The 22922-nt window shown below is 36.3% G+C and overlaps 1 protein-coding gene across 2 annotated transcripts in view; it reads left to right on the top strand.

Annotated features, from left to right (window-relative positions):
* LOC149817376 (uncharacterized) overlaps positions 1–22922 on the top strand; it is a 38103-nt gene that overhangs the window by 14175 nt on the left and 1006 nt on the right. The window contains exons 2-8 of one of the 2 annotated variants that reach the window (XM_089987731.1): positions 8085–8282; positions 18500–18611; positions 19114–19304; positions 19387–19481; positions 19562–19996; positions 20966–21074; positions 22204–22849. In XM_089987731.1, coding sequence (XP_089843857.1) covers positions 8148–8282; positions 18500–18611; positions 19114–19304; positions 19387–19481; positions 19562–19996; positions 20966–21074; positions 22204–22849 — 1723 coding nt within the window. In that variant the 5' untranslated portion in view covers positions 8085–8147. The remainder of the gene's footprint in view (positions 1–8084; positions 8283–18499; positions 18612–19113; positions 19305–19386; positions 19482–19561; positions 19997–20965; positions 21075–22203; positions 22850–22922) is intronic. The other variant, XM_089987732.1, reaches the window with a different exon arrangement.

Consider the following 22922-nt stretch of genomic DNA (forward strand, 5'->3'; position numbering starts at 1 on the left):
ATGATTGGAAAAGTAACCATGTCAAAATTTTGGCATGGTTTATGAACAATGTTGGCATAAAAATATGTGCCAACATTGCTAAATTTAGAAAAGTAAATGGAGTTTGGTTCTTTCTTAAGGATACGTATACCCAAAAGGATCTTGCTAGACAATATTCTTGTCAAGACAAGATTAGATCCACTAAGAAAGGAGACATGTGTGCCCGGGATTATTTTAGTATTTTGTCCCCTCTTGGGATGGATTAACACTTCTTGAGCCTAAATGGGTGGCTCCCGAAGATGTTGGGATTAAAAGAAAGCAAATTGAGAAGGAATACTTTTTTCAATTCTTTCATGGTCTAAGATCGGAATTTGAACAAGTGAGGTATTCTCTTCTTCATAGAGCCAAAACTATGCCTCTTGAAGATGCTCTTGTCGAGGTATGTCAAGAAAAAACTCATCTTGGCATGACCAATAAGAATGATGATGTTTTGGCCGTTACTAGGCCATATTTCAATATAAGGGCCTATAAGCCCCCCCACTTTGTAAAACAAAATAACTATAGTTATGGGTCCAATTATAATAGTGGATATAGGAAGGGATTTGCCACCATTGTAATAAATTGAAACACATTAGACCGGTATGTCTAAAGCTTAATGGTAAAATTGCTTTCGTTGGAGAAATCACACATAAAAAAGAAGAAGCAAGCAAAAATGGAAGATATATTAAAGATACACTTAACCAATTATCGAAAGCACTTCAACAACTTCTCAAATCATCCTCTACTTTGGGTGCCACCATTGCATTTTCTTTATCCCCTCCAAGTATGTAGAATCTTGATTCAGGTGTTTCCTTTTATATGACACCTCATAAGAATTCTCTTTTCGAAGTTTGCACTAATTTTACCTCATCTTATGTTTTCACGGTCGATGAAACTTCTTTAAAAATAGATAGTATTAGAAAACTTAACTCAAAAGATTCTCAAAAATTTCTTGTTCCAAAAATAAGGGTGGTTTCAAAATTAAATATAAATATTTTTTCCGTCTCTCAATTTTTCAATCATGGTTACAATTTTTTTTTCTCACCTAAGGATTGTACCGTGGAGGATCTCTAGTCAGGGAAGCTGATTGGGCAAGGCCATAGGAGAGGCAATCTTTACTCTATAGATTTTTTGTCTCTCCCACCCAAGTCATTTTGTATTTTTGTATATGACAAAAGTATTGATATTTGACATAAGAGACTTGAGCATCTTAGTTTTTCGAAGATGTCTCTCTTTTCTTTTTTGGAAAATATATGTAATAAAAAAGATATATCTTGTAAAGATTGCATGTTCAGAAAAATGAAAGCATTCTCTTTTCTCAAAGAACTTTTATTTATACTCGCCCTTTTGAATTAGTGTATTCGAGATGTATGGGGTCCTTTACCCATCATAGGTTACTCTTATTATGTTATTTTTGTTGATGATTTTACTAGATACACATTAATTTATTTTCTAAATCATAAGTCCGATGCGTTCTTTTTCTTTAAGGAATTTCATATAATGGTTAAAAATCAATTTCTTAGCAACCTATCTATTCTTAGATCAGATTCGGGAGGTGAATACATGTCAAATAATTTTCAAAGTTACTTGAAACAAAATGAAATTTGTCATAAAAAATCTTGTCCTAGAACTCCGCAACAAAATGGATTAGCGAAAAGAAAGCATAGACATATAATAGAAACCAGTAAGACTTTTAATTTTAAGGGACATTTCAAAATTTTTTTGGGTCGAAGCCGTTCTAACCTCAGCATACTTAATAAATAGAACTCCTTCGTCTTCTTTACAAAATGTTTTTCCATTTGAAAAACTTTTTAAAATAACCTCGGATTTTAAAAGACTAAGAATCTTTGGTTGTAAGTGTTATGTGTTTACTCATAAAAATGATAAACTATTCTCAAAAGCCATTGAATGTGTTTTGGGTTATGGAATAAATTAAAAAGGATATAGATGTTTTGATTCAATAAATAACAAACTCTATGTTTCAAAAGATGTCACCTTTATTGAAAATGAAAATTGGTTTGATAGCAAAGAACCTAAAGAAGAAATTGATTATTCATTTCTATTTGATCTATTACCTAGACATGATGAGTCTAACTCTATTGAGGTGTTTGAGTCTTTTGACAATAACTCTAGTATTGAGCATTCTATTGTTGATGAGGTTAGTAATCAACATGAAAGTTTGAATGAAAATATATCGAATGATACACGTGTATACTAGACGGAGTGAAGGTAATCACACATGCGCCCTTGACAAGTTCTCTCAAAACATACCCTTAGAAGAGTCTTAACTTAGGGGATCAAATCGAATCTCTAGTGCTTCAAATAGATTTGTATCATATGACTCATTTTCCCCCAAACTTTAGAGTATGCTTAATAGTTCTTCGCTCTTATTATGAACCATCCCATTTTAATGATGCCAAACAATACCTTCATTGGAATGAAGCAATGAAATTTGAACTTAATGCTCTTAGAAAAGCCAACACATGGGAAATAGTTAATCTTTCATTAGGCAAAAAACCTATAGGATGTAGATGAGTGTTTAAAGTCAAAACCAAAAGTGCCAGATCATTAAAGAGATATAAAAAAAGGTTAGTTGCTAAAGGGTATGCTCAATAATATGGAATAGATTATAATAAAACCTTTGCTCCCATAGCAAGAATGACTAGTGTTCGAGCTCTCATTGCCATTGCTTCTATTAAGAAATAACCTATTTTCCAATTAGATGTTAAAAATGTCTTTTTGAATGGAGAACTTGGTGAAGAAGTTTACATGGAACCTCCTTCGGAGGTTAATTTAAATGAAAAAATTTTAAAACTTAAAAAGGCCTTGTATAGTCTTATACAAGCTCCTAAGGCTTGCTATGATAAATCTAGTAATATTTTGATTAATTTGGGATTTATCTCTTGTTATACCGACATCGTTCTCTTTGTCAAGAAAACATGTACTACAATTGTGATTCTTCTTCTATATGTTGATGATATGATCATTACAAGAAATGACAAAAGGTGTTATTGAAATTAAATCAATTTTAAAGAAAACTTTTGATATCTCTGATTTGGATTTTTTGAGATACTTAGGAATTAAAGTTGCCTACTCTCTCAGAGGATATATTCTCTCTCAAATGAAGTTAGCTGCTGACATATGTGCTACGTCAGGACTTTCAAATGAAAAGAAGGTGGAGACACCAGAAGTCATAAATGCTAAATTAAGACTCGAAGATAGTATATTGCTTGAAGATCCTACTCTATACCGTCAATTAATTAGATCTCTCACTTACTTCTTCATCACCTGGCTTGATATCGTTCATGTTGTTCATGCAACAAGTCAGTTCCAACATGACCCTACTACAGTGCTCATGGCGGTAGTTATGAGGATTATACGATATAGTAAAAACACCATTTCAAAAGGGTTTTTCTTATTCTCTTCATCATCTTTAGATTTAATTGCTTATATTGATGATGATTGGGGTGATAACCCAAATGATAGAATCTCAACTATCGGTTTTTGTGTTTTTTAGGAGATTCATTGATCTCTTGAAGGTATAAGAAATAACAAAAAATATCATTATCTTCAATTGAAGGCGAATATCGTGCAATGACTACGACGATAATAATTGTTTTCTCTTGCTTTGCAATTGTTCCATGTTGCTTAAATGATTGCTTAAATTATGAATTTGTCATAATTACATCCCTCTAAATTATTGCATGAATCTTATCTGTATTCCTTATTCTTATTTGTTTCATTAGAGCGATTCGTACACAGAATTCCTTGGATTTCTGACACCCTTACTTTTGTGTTTTTCGCAGCTTCAGATGCCCAGTGATGCGACTTGCTCATGAGAGAAGCTACGAGGGGATTACGTGACAGCTTGACAGACTCTTTGATCAACGTGGCTCTTTCCTTTTCTTTTTATTTGATTTTTATGCACTATGATATTTTGCTTTGTTGCATGACTCTATTATTTTTAAATTAATAAAGTTGGCTTGCTATGGTTTGGATGATGGGTGTAAGATCCCTTGTGGTTCGTCGGGTTTCCTAGTTGTGTTGGAACTGTAAAGGCCCTGGGTCTCTGGAAAGATTTTCGCAATGGTTAAAAAAAAATATGTACTTTTTCTTGGGTATGAGTTGAGGTCGTTACATTTCATGAGCGTACAAAGCATATCGAGATGGGCTGCCACTATGTTAGAGAAGAATATCTAAAGAATATTATTGATCTACCCTATGTGACATCAGAATACCAGCTGATAGACTTTTTCACTAAGGCGCTCTATTCCCTCAGATTCAATTTTCTTCTTAGCAAACTTTCGGTCATCACAGCGTAAGTTTGAGGTGGATGTTAAATTGTAAACTATATATATATATATACATATATATAAAGAGAGATACATATACATATATATTTTAAGGGTAAACTTGACAAGGGTAAAGTTGTCATTTCTCATTTTACGCATATTCATCTTTTTGAATATGCTTTTTTTTTTTAAAATTTCTTTTAGCCACAGAGGGGCCCACATTGTAGACGTTGGGCCCCTCCAACGTCTACTTTGGAGCCCCTCCAAGGCTCCTTTTTGGCTTTATAGATAAGGGTCTTCCGATTCTTCCCCCTTTGTATTCCTTAAGCTTTGAGTTAAAGCTCTCTCACTTCTTCAATAAAGATTCATATTTTTTATGTCTGTGCATTTGGGTTCTCTTGAATGTATTGTGTCTTTGAGCACATTTGTTCCAAGTGTTCTTATTGTGCCTTTGTGCACGTATTTCTCATTAAAAACTTAGTGTTCTTATGTATGTTGTCTCTTTGAAGACATTTAAGAATAGATGTATTGCTTTGAAATTGATTCTTAACTTTCATGTAAAATTCTTTAAAGAAAGAGAAAACTTCCGACTTAAGATTAAGAAAGTAGACCCATACATACTTAGTAAAATCATCAATAAAAGTCACATAATACAAGTAACCACCCTTAGACATGACCGGAGAAGGACCTCATACATCCAAGTGTACTAATTCAAAAGGTCTTGTTGAGACAAAATTTCTATTTGGAAATGGAATAGATTTCATTTTCCCAAAAATACAATCTTTGCAAGTCATATCTTTTTCATTACAAAATTTGTTTTCAAAAGAAAAAAGATACATTTTAGAGTAGCTTCGATGCCCAAGTCTTTTATGCCAAGTTTTAATACCCTTATCTTGAACATAAGTAAAAAAAGAGTTTAAAGGAAGCGACAAATAATCCATAAAGTAAAGATCCCCCCTCCTTCCTATGGCCTTGCCCAATCCGTTTCCTAGACTGAAAATCCTGCACAAAGCAACTATTAGATGAGAAAGATATTTTACATCTATGGTCGGTAATTTGAGAAACAAAAAAAAATTTAGTTTAGGAACGACTCTAACTTTTGGAACAAAAAAATTTGTGAATTTTTAGAATTCAATGTTCCTATACTCTTAATTTAAAAAAAAGTGCAATCGGCCGTAGACACACAAGATAAATTTGAATTGGTGCATATATTGGTTAAGGCATTTTCATGGAGAGTCATACAAAAAGATGCTCCCGAATCTAGAATCCAAAAACACGTACCAGGTGAGGATATGGAGGCAATGATGGCACCCGATGTAGAAGAAGTTGCCTTGAGAATTTGTTGAAGTGCCATGAAAATTTGTCCAAGTGTGTCTTTAAAATCTTCACTCTTATCTTCTTCTTCCTTCTTGGGAATTGATTCTTCAACGGAAGCAACCTTATGCTTGAAAGTTCCATTTAACTTTGGGTAAGCGGGTTTAATGTGACCCAGGTCATTATAATGATGACAAATAATCAATTTTCTTCCTCCACTATAGTTATTTTGCCTCGCAAAGTATGGAGGCTTATATGTCTTGATATGGTTGTCGGGTTTTGATACAACCAAGACTTCATCAAAACTCTTACTTATACCAAGACGAGTTTCTTCTTAGATAATTTCGGCAATAGCACATTCCAAAGAAAGTGGAGTAGATCTATATAGGAGAGAAAACCTAACTTGCTCAAATTTGGGACGAAGCCCAAATAAAAATTGAAAAAATCTTTCTTGTTCCATTTGTTTTTGCCTAAGTTCTAGGTCTTCATTGTCCACCCATTTAGGTTCTAAGAGTGCTAGTTCATCCCATATGAGATTTAAAGTACTATAATAGTCTTGGATACTCATTTCACCTTGTTTGATGGTCCTCACATTTTCTTGCAAGAAATATGCTTTTGCAAGATCTTTTTGGGTATACATACCCTTCATGAAAAACCAAGCTTCATTGCAAAATTTTGCAATGTTAGCACATACCTTAAGTTTCATGTTGTTCATAAATCATGCAAAAATTTTTACATGGTTACTCTCCCATATTCTACTTATTTATGATGATCTTCGATAGCCTTAGTGCGAGCATCTCCCTCTAGGGTTTTCTCTTGACCTCCTTCTATCTTTGTGAGCTTGTGTTGGGGTTTGGAAATAATACTTATCACATAACCCCAAAGCTTTTTCCCTTTAAGATTGTTTTCTATTGCGGATGCCCACATCATGTAATTTATATCATTGAGCTTGACGGAGAGATCATTCTTGGTTTTCATCACGTAAGCAAGAAATGGAAGAAGCGAAAAGAAAGGGTGTTGTCACAAGCACAACCTCTTGTCGGCAACCTTTCTTGTCCAAGAACACTATGGCTCTGATACCATGTAAGGAAATTTGTGGAAGCATGAAAACACTAGCCACTTGAAGGCATTACAAGATTACAATCATACAAGTGCACATGCACTAGTCCTCTACGAGACAATACAAAAATCAATAAGGCACATAAAAAGTACACAAGAAGTAAAAAATGTAGCCCTTATTATTGACAAAGTGCTTCGGACAAGCATGCTTTATAAGGAGGGACAATCCCCATATTTATACACAAAAGTGGGGAAGTAGAGGACTATTGAGAGCTCCCAACAGTTATATTTATGACTGTTGGGAGTACCCAACGACTCTATGGTCATTTTGACCATAGAGGCCCTAAGGGTCCTCCAATATTACAAATAAAGAAAAAAGGAAAAAGGAAAAAGAAAAAAGAAAATAACTGTTTTAATAAAACAGTTTTATTATATGAGTGAGATGACAAAAATGCCCCTATAGGGCATATGCCTGTATAACCGAAAACATATATATATATATATTATATGTGTGTATATACAATCTTAACAATCCCCTCTATATTATTCATTCCTTTTTCATTTTCTTCCATAATATTTCTTTTTATTACCTTTTGGTATTGTCCCTTAGTGGACTTCTGTTTATTCCCTTGTGTGCTTGTCTATCTTCTTTGTAATTGTCCATTCTTGGACTTATATGTGCTTTTGCACTTTGTTTTTGTAATTCCGCATACTTCATTACAAAACCATGATTATAACAAAAGCCATGGTTATTTTCTTGTTTGTTCTCTTCTTTCTCAAATGTGATTGGACCCTTTATTATTTTATCTTACATACTTTTAATGTTACTTCTGTCAATCGCCTCTTCTCTCTTTGTGATACTTGGCTTGATTCGATCTCTCATCTCTTGTGCCTCTAGTCGGTCAAGGGTGCCTCTTTTTCTTAGTTCTGCTTTGTTTAAGTAGTTTTTTATAATTTATATTAGACTAAATTTGTTAATTTTGGATCTAAAAAAGGGCATCATGTTTGATAAGTTTGTTTTATTCCTTGTGTTTTTATACAGTTTCTGCTGGTCTATTCTCAAATTCAAGCCATGTTGGTGCTTTTATTTGCCTGAGTATGTTACCATTTATAATTGGTCTCTGCGTGGCACTTTGTTTTATTGAGTGAAGTGGATAAGAAATTTCTGGAAATTCTTTCATTCATTTAGTCGGTCCTAGATTATATGGTTTTGAATTGCTTTTGACAAAAGATTTTAGATGCTTGTTTCTTTAGCTAGATTTGAATTCTGTAAGTTGTTTATTATCAACAAAGTAAAAATTGGATGTCAATTGGCTGTTCTCCATTTCTTCTGCTTTAATTGGATTTGTTCCATATTTCTGTCCCATTTGCTCTCTGATTTGGATCTCTCTTGCTTCTTAGATTACTATTGTCACCTGTTGAATTTGTCATAAGTGCTGCCCCTGCTGTTGGGGCATTGACATCATGTTTAAGAAGCCAATGGAGGCAAGGTCATTGCAACGCTTATCTGGAGCAGATCGTAAGAAGCTTAAAAGAAGCATAAAAGAAAGGTTCATACTTGCTACAGATGTTGATATTGATGCCATACTGCCTCCAAAGGTATGCTTTCAGGTCATCATTTGTACATTAACTTCTGTTAAGTTTGGTGCGATTTTGAAAAAACTTATTTTTGCTCTCTTCTAATGTGCTCCATTTTATAGGATAAAATTATGGATAGCTGGCACTCATTAAATAAGTTCTTTCTCTATATAAGTTGTTATAAGCAACGATTTGCCTAAAAAATTTAGTTTTCTTTTGGGTGATATCAAATGGAATATTTCAATCTTGTTATGGTGTTAGTGATTAAGTTAGTGTGATATCACAAGTGAAAATGGCAATTCAAGCACAAGGGCAGGATTGAGCCAACATGATGCATTGATGGTGACTGAGTGGTAGAAGCTTGGTTTCTTGACAACTGAATTTTGGGTTAAAATAACACCATTGTCATATCATTGAATATTCTCTGAGCATTCTCTTTTAGATTGTCATATGATGAAATGTGTAGAATACTTCGAACACTCTTCTATGATGACTTAGAAGTGATTTGAGGTGTTGGACAAAGAGAGGAAGAAGAAAGAGGAGAATGATGAAGTTTTAGGACAACTCAAATGAGGCCTAGGAGTCGGCCCTCTTCCCTTTTATTAACCATTTTTGTATTACATCCTTTTATGGATAACAATACCCTTGTAACTCAGTATACATTACAGACAACCAAAAATAGCCTGGTCAAATTCATGGTCAAACCTTGTCAAACTGACTATGGGAAAAAACAGCCATCTCATACAATGCTCTCCTCGAGTTGGGGTTAAGATATCAATCATCAGCAACTTGCTTACAAGCTCAATGTTCCTAATTCTAGTCATGACTTTAGTAAAGACTAAAGATATTCACCAATTGATCTTGGGTCTTCTCATAGAGAACCTTAAATTTTCCTTCCTCTACTTTTTCACCACTGAAGCGCCATTCTATATCAATGTATTTGCTGCAGTCTGGCACGAGGTTGTTGGCAATATAAATGACTGATTTGTTGTCACAATAGAGAGTCATAGGCAGATGAACTTCAACTCCTAACTCACTTAGAGTAGACTTTATTAGGGGTGGGCATCGGACCGGCCCGGACCCATTTAGAGCTCCGCCCACCGGGCTTTAAGTGCGGCCCGGCCCGTTTACTAACGGGCCAGGTTCTTAACGGGCTCTGGTTTGAAGAGCAGCCCATGGCCCAGCCCATTGGCCCAACAAGCCAATGTGAAGCAGGGCGAGCCCGGCCCAGCCTGGCCCAAATCCATTTGTAAATAGTAATAATAATTAACAAGTTTTCAACTTTCCATGCACTCAATTAATTATCTTTTTAGTTTTCATAAAACTAATGTAAGTTATGTAACTAATTAGGTAAATAGTAATAGTTACCAAGTTACTATGCAATAGTTAATTTTTTAAAATTTTATATTATTAAAAAATAATAAATAACTCAGGCCCATCGGGTCGGCCCGGCCCACATATATAATGTGCCAGGTTTCGACCTGGTACCTAACGGACCCGGGCCTAAAACTTTGGCCTAAACCCGTCACATGGCGGGCCGGGTCTGCTTGGCCCATCCGGCTGTCCGGCCCGTTGCCCACCCCTAGACTTGAGCCACATCCTTTCACAAGCTCCAAGGGCCATATCTCTATATTCCAGCTTGACAGTTGGCATTGAATTATCATGTTTCCTGATTCTCCATGAGCTGAGTTTACCACTAACAACGGCACAAAAGTTGGAAATAGATCTACAATCATCAAATGACTCTCCCAATTGGCATCAGTGTGAATTTTTAATCTTGCAATGATTGATGCACCTTGTATGTGATGAATTGCTGGATCATGCATGTATTGGCTTAGCACACTCACGACATATGCCTTATATGACTTCTTAATTGTAAGAGATAAGTTCTCCTACAAGTCTTTGATGTCTTCAATTCAAGTGGTTCTCCATTACCTAGGCGAAGTTCATGATTTTGTTCAATGGGTGTATCTATAGGTTTACACCCTAGCATCCTCAATTCCTTCAATAAGTTGATCACATATTCCCATTGGGGTATGCCTTTAGGTGACTTTAGCGCTTCAATTCCAAGCAAGTGCCTCAAAGGGTTCAAATTAGCCTTAAACTTTGCCCACGTTGCCTTGCCCCTTTCAATAAATCCAACTGGCTTAAACTTTAGAATATAGATTCTCTTGCATCCCACAACTTTTTTTATTGGAGGTAAAATTCCCAATGTATCAAGTTTGATTTTTCTTTGGAGCACTTATTCACATCTGTTACTTGGACACTTACACGTTTGTCGATGCTGGACATGGGTATGAAGTGTTGTAGATGGTGGTCTTGAAAAAGTAGACACTTGGACATGATTGTGTGTGAAGAAAGAGAAACAAAGAGCTATACAAAAAACAAGTGTTAAAGTCAATAATAAAATGCACATTCAGTTTTCATAGGATTCTGATCGTTGATGATTTACATGAAATATGAATACATAACTATAAAAATTGGACATTTTGTGTCTAAGACTAGACATTTCATGTCCAAGACATGTAAAATTGTCCTAAGCTAGACACTTCATGTCTAAGACATTGGACACTTTATGTCCAAAGTGCTTAAAAGTGTCCCAAACTGGGCACTTCGGGTGTGTTTGACTGCTTGTCCAAGCTTGGACAGGACAGCATGTCCATCCCAGACAAGACCAATACTTGTCCAGGACACACTGTCCCGCTGAACCTAAATATTTTATTATATTTATTTATTTTTTGAGTATCTTCCACCCCCTGTTCCCATCCACATTGTTCCCCTGGCGGGGGTTCTGTACGAAAGAAACCCATTCTGCGGAACAGCGTTGTCCGCTGTTTGATGGGGACATCGTCCTGCACAGGATGTGCATTCAAACACACCCATCATGTCCTAGGCAGGACACTTTTTCGTGTTCAAGATATTGGATTCTTCGTATTCCGAATTGAACATTGTGTCCATAAAAGTGGCACACACAACATACATGTCCAGTTTTTTTGGATGCTTGCACCTTAAAAACTCGTGTGTCAATGGTTTGCCCAGCTGTGTCATTCGTATTAGTGTCCAGTCGTGTTCGATACTGAAAACTCAAGCATCCTAAATATGTACAAAACAAAGATGACAAATTTAAAAAAAAAAAAACACAAGTAAATACAAAACAAGTAATTAAGATTTAAAAGAAAATAGATAAAATTAATGACACAATGCTGACTGAGTCTAACATGATTTGATTGTGTTCATGAAGTGTCTTGCTGCGCCGGAGTGTTGTATGGTGTTGACACAAGATCCACATGCTAATTGAATTGTCTGTGTGACACTATGTCACATGGGTGCGGGTGCGAGGGTGCGACACTTTAAAAAACCTTGGGTGCGGGGGTGCGGCAGGGCAAAAATGTAAAAAATTATATATATATATATATATTATATTATATATATAATTTTAAAGTTTTAACATTGTCATAATATCATTCATCATGCATGAAATATATCAACCTAAATATCAATCAAATAAGTAAAGCAATTACATAAATCAACCTAAATATCAATCAAATAAGTAAAGCAGAAAAGAACTAAATTACATACCAAAAGAGGTGCCACAGCATGACCATGAATAATTACATAAATGACGATGAAGTAATGGATCTTAATAATTTTCTTCATCATCATCAAATGCATCATTAGAAGGAATACTGGGCTCAGCTAAATCCATGTTTGTCATGTTGAAATCAGAGGGAGCAAGGAGGGGGGCTCGCCCCCTCCCTTGCTGAAAACAGGGAGGGGCTCGACCCCTTCCCTGAAATCAGAGGGAGCAGGGAGGCAGGCTCGACCCCTCTCCTACCGAAAACAGGGAGGGGCTTGACCCCTCCCCTGAAATCAAAGGGAGCAGGGTAGGGGGCTCGACCCCTCTCCTACCAAAAACAGGGAGGGGCTCAACCCCTCCCCTGAAATCAGAGGGAGCAAGGAGGGGGGCTCGACCCCTCCCCTGCCGAAAATAGGGAGGGGCTCTACCCCTCCCTTAAATCAGAGGGAGCAGGGAGGGGGGCTCTGCCTCTCCCCTTGCGACGAGGGAAAGGCGGAGGTGGCGTCGGGCTTCCCTGCGAGACGTTGAGAGGAGAGGAGGCAAGCAAGAGAGCGGAGCTGCACGGGAGAGGAGAGGATTAGGGCAAATTTTTTTTGCCCTAATCCTCTTCCGCAACCCCTTTTGATCGGGCAACAAATTTTTTTTACGTTCGAAAATTGGATGAAAACGACCTTGGGTGCGTTGACCGCACCCAGGGTCATGTTGACCGCACCGGGTGCTGCATCCACATGCGCACCGAATCGCGTCGCGTCGATGCGGGTGCGGCACCTACTTTGCCGAGTCCCTGTGACTTAGGTGTGACATGAGTTAGCTCATGCAAGGTTGTATGTATCATATCGTAACCCGTATCGGTCGGACCCAAAATAAGATATGTACGGTATCGTAAATTTTGAAACAAAATAAAAAATTCTAAAAAATATATAAAAATTCAGAAAAAATTAGCAAAAATTCGAAAAAACCATAAAACACAAAACAATGTCGAAATGCACAAAATGCAACCATAAAATCACATTGTGAAGCATTTATGTTTCTATGAGCTACATAACACATCATCAATCATCAAATCTCACAGGAACAATGCAAAATATTAATATCGTCAATTAAGAACATGCCATAAGATTCATCAAAAAGCAAAAAAATCAAGTTTATGAATACTTAACAGTTATAAATTACAATACATAACCAAGTTTTTAAGAAGTATACCATCAATCATCATCATCATTATCTTCTTCTCCTTATTCTATATTCAAATCATCTCTAATATATGTGGGGTCTTCATTATCTACGTCATGTGCTTCCTCCACGTTTATCTATTGAATGTTCTCTTCATTTAGGAGGTCCGCTTCTTCTTGAACCCATTCATCCAATACATTGAAGTTCTCTAAATTGATGGGATAAAATTGTTCTTTGTGCCTCCTTGATGACAACTTTTGTATTTGCCTAAAAAGATAACATGAGAATTTAAAATTAGTTGAGTTTTGTATGCATAAAAAAACATTAAATAATACATGAATATGACATAAACTTTATAAATTTGAAATTACCTTTGCCTCAGTCGAAGGTTATAGCGAACGTACACGAGGTCATTTAGCCTTTTGTGCTTTAATCTGTTTCTTCGCATTATATGAATTTGCTCAAAGACGCTTCGATTTATTTCGCATCTATTTCGCATACACTTGCATTGCATGTTTGACTTAGGATGTGAATAATAAAAGCTCTTAGGTTTGGAACATCACTTCTAAACCTAGTCCACCACATATCTTAAAAAAAAACAAGAAAATGAGAAATCAATAAGACAATAACTGATACAAATCATACAATCATACAAAACATCATAACTAAATAACAATATGAAATTAAAATTAAAATAAACAAATAAATTACCCAGGGGCATCGTGTACGGTTTCACACTGTTGTAGGTCTCCCATATCATACAATGCATTGTCATAAATTTTCATTTTCTTATGAATCTAATCTTGAATGCCATAATTAGGGTTCAACCTTTCAATGCAATCCAAGACACCCTTGTTGACTTCCCTGTCCATCTTAAATGTAGGGGAGCATCTAAATGCATGATTTAAATAATACACTGTAACATAAAGAGGTTGATGAAACTTCCCAATCCACTATGGTCAATGATGTTCCATATAGGCAAATATAATTTTTTCTTTTCATTTAAATTATATCTAATGACCTCTTTTGCCTTATGCCTCATAGAGCTAACCCATAGTTGGTCTGTCTTCACTGTGATCCAATCGAAGCACCTTCACCAAATATATATTTATTCTCAACTACTTAGCACATGAATCCCAAAATTCACTTCTAAATATAATATCTATAATTTGTCTTGGTTTTGTTTTTGGAATGGGAATATGCATTCCACTCATTTGAAGAAAATATCGTTTTAATCTACACAACACCATTAATATACTTTCTTATTAAGCTCAAAACCTATGCATGATTATAAATAAATTTTGTAATTTCTTGGCAGCATTCAACTATATGTCGTATCTCATCTATGTTGCCAATGTCCTTAAGCATGAGGTCTATGCAATGGGCAGCACACAGGGTCCAAAAGAAAGACCCATAATTTTCTACCAGTTCTTTACTTGCTACACTATAATTCGCTGCATTATCATTTATAAACTGTACAATGTTTTAAGGTTGAACCTCTTTCACAACATGGTTGAAAACCCTCATCAATACATTTGTTGTGTTGGGTGTATTAGATAAATCAATTAATTTTAAAAACATGGTTCCTTTGGGACAATAAACAAGAAAATTTATCAAAGTCTTTACTTTCTATCTGTCCACCCATATGCCATGATGCTACACCCAATCTCTCTCCATGACAACCTTATCTCATCACAATAAGCCTTCACTTAATTCACATTAGCATCTAAAATCTTTCCTCTCAAAGCAAGATATGAATGTATCTTCTATCGAGGCCTAATATTGGTTATGACATTTACCATGGCCTGAAAATGAAATGAATTTGTTGTATTGAAATGAATGTAGGCTTCATAAAACCATCTCTCAATTGTGATATTCGCTTGCTCAACTAAATGCTGAGGAGTCATTGTTAAAATTTGTAATTTCTTAGATAATCTCATATGTAATCTTTTATTTTCAGTTTAGTTACAATAGGATAGTTAGTTAATAAGTTAGTTTAGTTTTATTTTTTTCTTTTTGGACATTATTAGACTTATGCTTTTTGACCAAGTCAAAAAGCAAAAGTGTTTTGGACTGAACTAGACTTATGCTTTTTGACCAAGTCAAAAAGCACAAGTCCAAGAGAGCTGTTGGACACTCCAACAACTCTAAATAGAGCCGTTGGAGTGTCCAACAACTCTCTCTAGCTCTCCTTTAATGTGTATAAATATGGGGTAATACCCCATTCATTTGTATCCTTTTGGTTGTGGGTTTATCCTACTTAAATGAAATTTGTTTATTCTTTTTGAGTGTTTTGGTGTGAACCCTAGAGGTTCTTGAGTGCTTGCTTTGTTTATGAACCTTTATGGTTCGTGAGAGAGTGTATTCGTGAAGAAGCATTTGAAGTTTGGTTGTGGATTTTATTTCCTTCCCCCAAGAGCATTCATAGGATGAAAAAATCTCCTAACAGAGCCTCTAGTTTTACCTCCTTTCAAAGAACTCCCTCCTCCTCTTTCTCCTCCCCCTATTTGTTTTGTTTCTGCGACACTACTACTAGTACTAGCCACACATTTTCCCTTCGCTATAGAACTTCCTACTTTTGATGCTATGCTAGGGGTTGTAGGTATAAAGAGATAGAAGCCTTCAACAAGATCCACCATAATGCCAAAGTGTACACACCAAAAGCCACAAATGGGCTCACTCACAAAACCCACACAAGGGGCAAGAACAAGAGGCTAAAAATAAATAATATTTTATTGATGACCTTCGTGCAAGAAGCATAAATAATAAAATGGGGAATGACCCCTATTTATATACAATAGAGAGAGGGAGAAGGAAACTCTAAAATAGTCATTGGAGCCGGTCCAACGGCTACAAATAGAGTCGTTGGACTAGCTCCAACGACTCCTTTGACTAGTCAACATTTTGTTGACTAGTCAAGGTCTAGTTAAACAAGAAAAACCTAGTTCTAAATGAACTAGACAAAAGAAAAAGAAATTTAAAAAATAAAGAAAGAGAATATATATATATATACACACAATTTTAACAGTAGAATCAGAAGTAGGGAGCTTATCTTCCTCCCAGGGTTGCACATACCCCATTTCTGCCTCATTTATTTTTCTTTTTTTTTTGTCTCAAACCAATAAGTAATTGTTGGCATTGCCATTTCACGGCATCTGGCAAAGTCCTTGGCATGCAAACCACAACATTTAAATGTCCCCCCCCCCCCCCCCCCCCCCCAGTGTTGTTAAAGGCGCATCTCGAAGAGGGGCACAACACATTATGCTTCAATGCGCACCAAAAAAGCGCAACGATATGTGAGGCATGCGCCTCATGTGCCTTGAGGCGCACCTCACACATGAGGCACATGCCTCTTATATGATCTGGTCAATAGGGCAAAAGACCCTATTTGACCATTTTAATGTTATTAAAAAAATCATTTTCATAAAAGACAAGAAGGAGACCCTTCAACCGACTTCTCTTGTCCCCTTCTCTCCTTCCACCTCTCTGCTTCCGGCAACCAACCCACAATTCCAGTGACTAACTCAAGGTTTCGGCAGATCTTCCAGCAACAAACGGTACTCTCTCTTTCTCTCTCTCTCTCTCGCTGTTTTAGCGACCTCAACCACACAATCTCGTTATTCCGGCAAGTCGGCGATGATGCACTCATTGTTTTCTTTCTTCTTTTTTCCTTTTTCCTTCTTTTTTCTTTTCCCCTTTCTTCCCGTCTCCATCTTTCATTGATTCTTCTTCTTCATTTTCCCTTTCTTCTTCATCTTTTCCCCTTTTTTTCTTCTTCCCCCCCCCCCCCCCCCCCCCCCCTTCCCATCTACTTCTTTAGCTTTTTCTTCTTCTTATCATGTACTTTCGTGAAAAGAATGCAACTTATTTGTGGTATGTCCGTGCTTCCCTACCTTTTTTTTTTCACTTTCGGATGACAAAATGCACCTATTATGTTTCATTATCTGGCTGTGTTTATTTACCAAGTTACATGCTTAAATCCTTTTCTTGAAGTAACCTCCATCTTTTTTTTTTGTTTCTATTATCTGTATTTATTTTCATATCAAAGCATTATCATTTTATAGATTAGGTCATCTTGATAGCTATGCATATACAAATTTGTACTTGCAATATGACCACATGATTACTTGCAAAATTTTCACATATGCTTTGAGGCTGAGTTGCATGATCTTTCATTTACTTCTTGGTGATTATTTCCCATTCTTGGTTGCCTAATTGTTTTCCAATACCTGATGACTTGTGTTGCTGCAATCTAAAATGCTGGGCATATATATGAAATCTTATTGTTCTATGTTACCATATGACATGGAAGTGATACGTCTGAAAGGTGGTTCTGCATTCTGTATTCTTGAACAAGTAACTATGTGTAGTCGTTGCTTGTATTTTGTTTTATAATTTAGTGTAGATTCTTCAGTCTATCCAATTATTCATTAATAACACAAATGATACATATTTATTTTTATTTTTTATTTAATTGATTTTTAAATATTTTTGTGAAGCTTACGCTTTATGCCTCGAGGCTTATGCATCGCTTCACGAGTAGGTCTTACGCCTCGCTACGCCTCAACACTTTTTACAACATTGGTCCCGACTAAATAATGCTTAAACTTAGAGATACCACCCGAAATAACAGTATGGCAGTAGTTGCACTCGATTTCCAATCGGTTTTCACTCATTATTCGAGTGTCTCATTGTCATGCCGGATCATTTGATGCCATCTTCTCTCAAAAAAGCTCAATAAAAAGCAAAAACTAGGTTTTTTTACCTTAGCCTACTTCCTTGAGTGAAAATTGGTGGAAATGCACTCTTACTTGAACAAACCGCAAAAGCCCTCTCCCTTGCACACGGATCGGCCCCCAAATCGCTCTCACGAGTCCTAGGGTTCATGGATACCTCTCTAATGGCTTCTAAATAAATAAGGGAGTTGGCCTTCAAGAGGTCTTTAAAACCCAAAACCAAAAATTATGATTCAACCCTTTTTTGAATGCACCTACCCTATATCGTATGGTATATCCCGTATCGTACGATGTGGGCATGTATCGTACGATACATATATGATATGCAATCGTATCATGATATGAGTGCGCATCGTATCGATTTTCTTCATAGTAATGATACATATCGTATCGTACAATAAAGTACGATACCGGCAACCTTGAGCTCATGTATCAAATGTCTTGAGGATCTGAGTTCACCTTCTTTAGAGCTAGTTGTTCATTTGACAATGGAGCTTCTATGTTGCCTGTTTCGTCCTTGGATTTTTTGCAGCAGCACCGTGCAATTGCCAAAATTTAATTTGCATTATCATTTTGATAGTTGGCCTTAGGTAGTCAAGCCTTTCTCTTGGTTTCCCCTTTGAGATTCCTGATTGTTGCTTATATAATTTTCTTTTACTTATTAATTTTCTTGCATGGTTGGGATTTCTTTCTTCTCTTGTAGTCTGAAATTTAATGGAGTTGATTTTTTTGGTCCTTAAATTCTGTGATAGGCGGAAATAACTGTTGCAAAGTTCCCTAATCGAGCTCATGTATACTCCATAGAAGGTGGCCTTCCAATGCTTTTTGATGTTGATGGTCGGGGATCTGATTTATTTCCAACAGGTAATCATTCACTCACTTTCTTTTCTTCTTTTTCGTTTGGGTATGAACTCTTCTTATGTACCTTCACCTTTAAGTTTTTCACATGTTATAACATGAGCAAAGATTAGCCTTTTTATTCAGAAAAAAAAAAGAAAACTCTTGTTTGTAGTATACCAGCGTCCTGTTTGTCCTCTTTAGCAACAGGGATGATACTTTCAAGAATTCGTGCAATATAGTTTTGGTTATAATAATTAATGAATTTTACCTTTTGCGGTATGTTTTCTTGTTTTCATTTTCCATTTGTCCCTTTTATCAACTCTGGTAACAATGACAAGAACCTCTTTGCATGTTATTTGATAGAAGTGTGTAGCGTAAGCTCTTTATAAGGACTTTTATGCCTGCATGATAATGCCTATGGTAAATTCACATTGTATGATTTTTCGTTTCAAAATTCTCTGTAATACATGAAATAAAACATTTGTAGTAGTGTAATGAAGAGACTTTAATGCTTTTGTGGCGGCAGTTTTTGCACTCTGGAAAGTCCCTGAGCTGTTGCCAGCTTTTGTCCTTAAAGGTGGTGAAGTTTCTCGCTTCATTCTCGGAGGTGCAGATTTGATGTTTCCTGGTATTATCATACCTCCCAATGGTCTACCTTCTTTCTTGGCTGGGCAGCCATGGTCAGTGAAAGTTCCTGGCAATAATGCTCCAATTGCTGTAAGGATTTCTGCAGGCATTGCGTCTACAAGTTTGGCTGTATTTGCTTGAATTCAGCTAATAATTACCTTTATTGGGGTAGGTGGGGTCTACCATGATGACTTCTGCTGAATCCGTAAAAGCTGGTTTGCGTGGTAAGGCTTTGCACATATTGCACTGTTACCGTGATTCATTATGGTAAGTGTGTAGATAATTGGACATTTGGCTTAACTTTATTAGATGTCCTAGAAGAAATTAATTCCATATTTTGCTTTCAGGGAATCTGTTGAAGGCCGGCTCGTGCCTAATGCAGGGTTCTTAGAAGATGTGGTTATTGAAGATCCAGCTTTATTGGAGGTCGGCACTTCATGTGAAGATGTTCCCAATGATGAAGATCATTCACATGACCCTGGTGCTAATGAACCACATGAAGAAGTGATGGCTCTGGAGGAGGCAGGTTCAGAACCGAATGCTGGTGACTCTATACACATGGATGTCAAGGGTGATATTTCCAGTCAGATGGCCACATATCTTGGCAGTTTAAGAGTTGCTGATGAAGTTCCTGCAGCAGTTGCTGAAGAACACACTGATGATAAAGAGCAGCATGTGTTATCTTCGGAGGAAATAGATGCCCTTTTGGATAAGTGTCTTTTGCAAGCCCTGCACACTACCATTAAAGACAAAGACCTCCCTATGTCTGGAAGTGCATTATGGTACTCTTTCTTACGATTATTATTGATAGATTTGATTACTGGGTTTTTTCTAGGTTCTTTGTGCACTTATATCTCTTTACAGTTGCCATAAGCGAGTTATATATATGTATGTATGTATGTATGAAAGCTACAAACATAAAACTCTGGTTTATTCTGGATTCTGTGAAAACTGGTTTAGAAATGATGACACCTTGTTAACTAAATGTGGAGCTTACTTGTAGATACAGGAGGTGCAATATTCAGTGTTAATGGTATTCGTACCAGTCTTCTTGAACATTGATTTTCATCTTACCTGATTGAAGTGGTTTCTTTCTGTCTGTCTCTTTCGTTGAGATAATTAGCAGTGTATTTTATACACACATGCGTGTGCATGTGTGTGTGTGAGAGAGAGATCATGTGCATATGTGTGACTGTCTCTTGTTGAAATAACTAAGGTATTTCGTGTAGCATGCAAGGGACAGTACTCTTTGAACTCTATACGGACTGTATGCATGACAAAACAAAGTTGCCCACTTAGTAGGAAGATACAAAATTTAATCTTTAGGTGCTTGTATCCGAGGTACTTCATCTATATCTTTTTCATATTTAATGCATTAAATGGATCATGAGCCATGATGAATTTCCCAACATGCATGTCTTTGGTGTTTGATCTTGCAATGAATTGATATTTACCATCTCAAATTAGTGTAAGTTTGATCTACTGTTGGTCCCGTTTCCCTCATTTACTGAGACTGTTACAGAAAATTGTCTACTAAATTTTGTTCCAGTTTCCCAACCCCCTTCTCTCTCACTCACTCACACACTTGTGCTCATGTGTGTTGTGTATTGCATAGTATGGGATAAATGTACTAAGAGAAACCCAATTAAATCTTTTTTGTTTTATTTTTTTATCATCTATTTTGTATCACTTTAGCTGTATTTCAAATTATTATATTTACTACTTAATTCCATTTTTTTGTGGCTGTGTAGGTCGAGCCATGTCTTGCCATGCAGGCCTGCAGGCATCACACTCGATATTAAGAGATCATCACACAAGAAACTCTCAAAGTGGTTGCAGTCCAAATCTTCTGCTGGTTTTGTATGTACCCAGTACATCTTGCTGCCTGATGTTTATCTCAATAAAGTTTATTTAATGTTTACTCCTCTCTTCTTTTGTTGATTATTTGTTTGTCCCCTTTGCATGCTGAAAAAGGAGAGGAAACCCATCTAATTATCGTAATCACATTCATAAGAAGCATGTGCCTTCATGAATGTTGCATGGGAATTTCTCCAGAAAAGCTATCCAGATCGTATCTCTCCTGGTTACAATTTAGATTATTGCACTGCATTCTGTACTGGTGATGAAACTATCACTTGTAAGTTGTAACCTTGGAAATTGCAGCAACTACAAATATAACATATATAATTGAAAATAATACAAGAATTTTACAACCATTACAAACCTCTCACCACCCTTAGATTTCTATTTTCTCCATTTTGGATGTTCGTGGATGCTAGAAAAACTAACTCTTCAGCTTTTTTTCTACCTTATTTTAGAAAAACTATGACAGAACAAATGTCTTCCAACCAGTTGTAGAATAATTTATAATCATGCCTCTATGGCGAAGCATTAATCTAGTACATGGGTCATAATTAATGTGTTGGGTACTATGGTACCCGGACACTCCATTTTGCCCTCCGTACCTGTGTCGACACGCGTATCCCTCTGTCGACACCCAGACACGCCATTTTACCCTCCGTACATACAAGTTTGTATTCAATTTATACTTTATAATTTTATAACTTCATATTTTCAGTGCATAATATATATTTTAGATATAGCATATATATTTAGATTATATTCAGTTTATTTTGAATTTATGTGATATATATATATATATATATATATATATATATATATATATATATATATATATATATATATATATATATATATATATATATATATATATATATATATATATATATAGCCGTGTCCCTGTACCCGCACCCATACCCAGGTGACATAGGTTGGGTATTTTGCTTATTTAAATCAAGGTATCAACCACAAATCATGGCATTTTTATCAGGGGAGAAATATCATATCTAAGGTAGCCTCACATGAGTAACGACCATGCTCTTCCATTTTCTAAATGGTTGTGGGCTTCTCTTTGTTTCCTTTTTCTCCTCTTGCTTCATATTTGAATATTCATTATATGCTTGGGCAGATCTCTGCAAAGGAAGACAAGCATAAAAAAGAGGTTGTATTGGTAGCAGTCAATCGTACTCATCCAGTTTATACATCGTTCAGGCCTGAGAAACGCCAATCAGCTGTTGTAGATGATGCTTCAGAGAGTGCAAGTAATGGGCGGCAGATGAAGGTACAGCTTGAGGTGGTCGAGACTTACAAATCAACTACACATGTCAATCCAATACTTGCTGCTGTTGGGGCTGACCCTACAAAGTATTTTAGTGCATCAGAAGCCTCTGAGGTTGTATTCTCATATGTTGAAAAAGAGAAGCTGGTGAAGCCTACAGGCAAGGCAATTGTAGTCCTTGATGCTGCTCTATGTGATGCACTGTACAAAGGAACGGTCAAGAAAGGTGCAAGTTATCCAACGGAAATTCACAAAAAGGATTTAGGGGCAGTATTCCTCAACAGGATGCAGGTTCACCACAGGGTAACCAGAGGAAATGAGTCTACAGTTCGAAAAGGCGCAGTTAAACCAGTTCAGATAATGACCGAACGTAGGCAAGGAAACAAAAAGGTGACAAGGGTGTCTGGGTTGGAATCTTTCTTGATGGATGCCGAATCTCTTGCTTCGGAGCTTCAGAAGAAGTTTGCTTGTAGTACATCAGTGGCTGAACTTCCAGGTGCGTGAACACAGAACTTTTAACGAAATCATTTATACTCACAAATGTTTCAGGGAGAAGACAAAATGAACAA

The sequence above is a fragment of the Nuphar pumila genome, chromosome 14, assembly GCF_984573655.1.
Source record: "Nuphar pumila chromosome 14, dmNupPumi1.hap1.1, whole genome shotgun sequence".
Classification (NCBI taxonomy): Eukaryota; Viridiplantae; Streptophyta; class Magnoliopsida; order Nymphaeales; family Nymphaeaceae; genus Nuphar; species Nuphar pumila.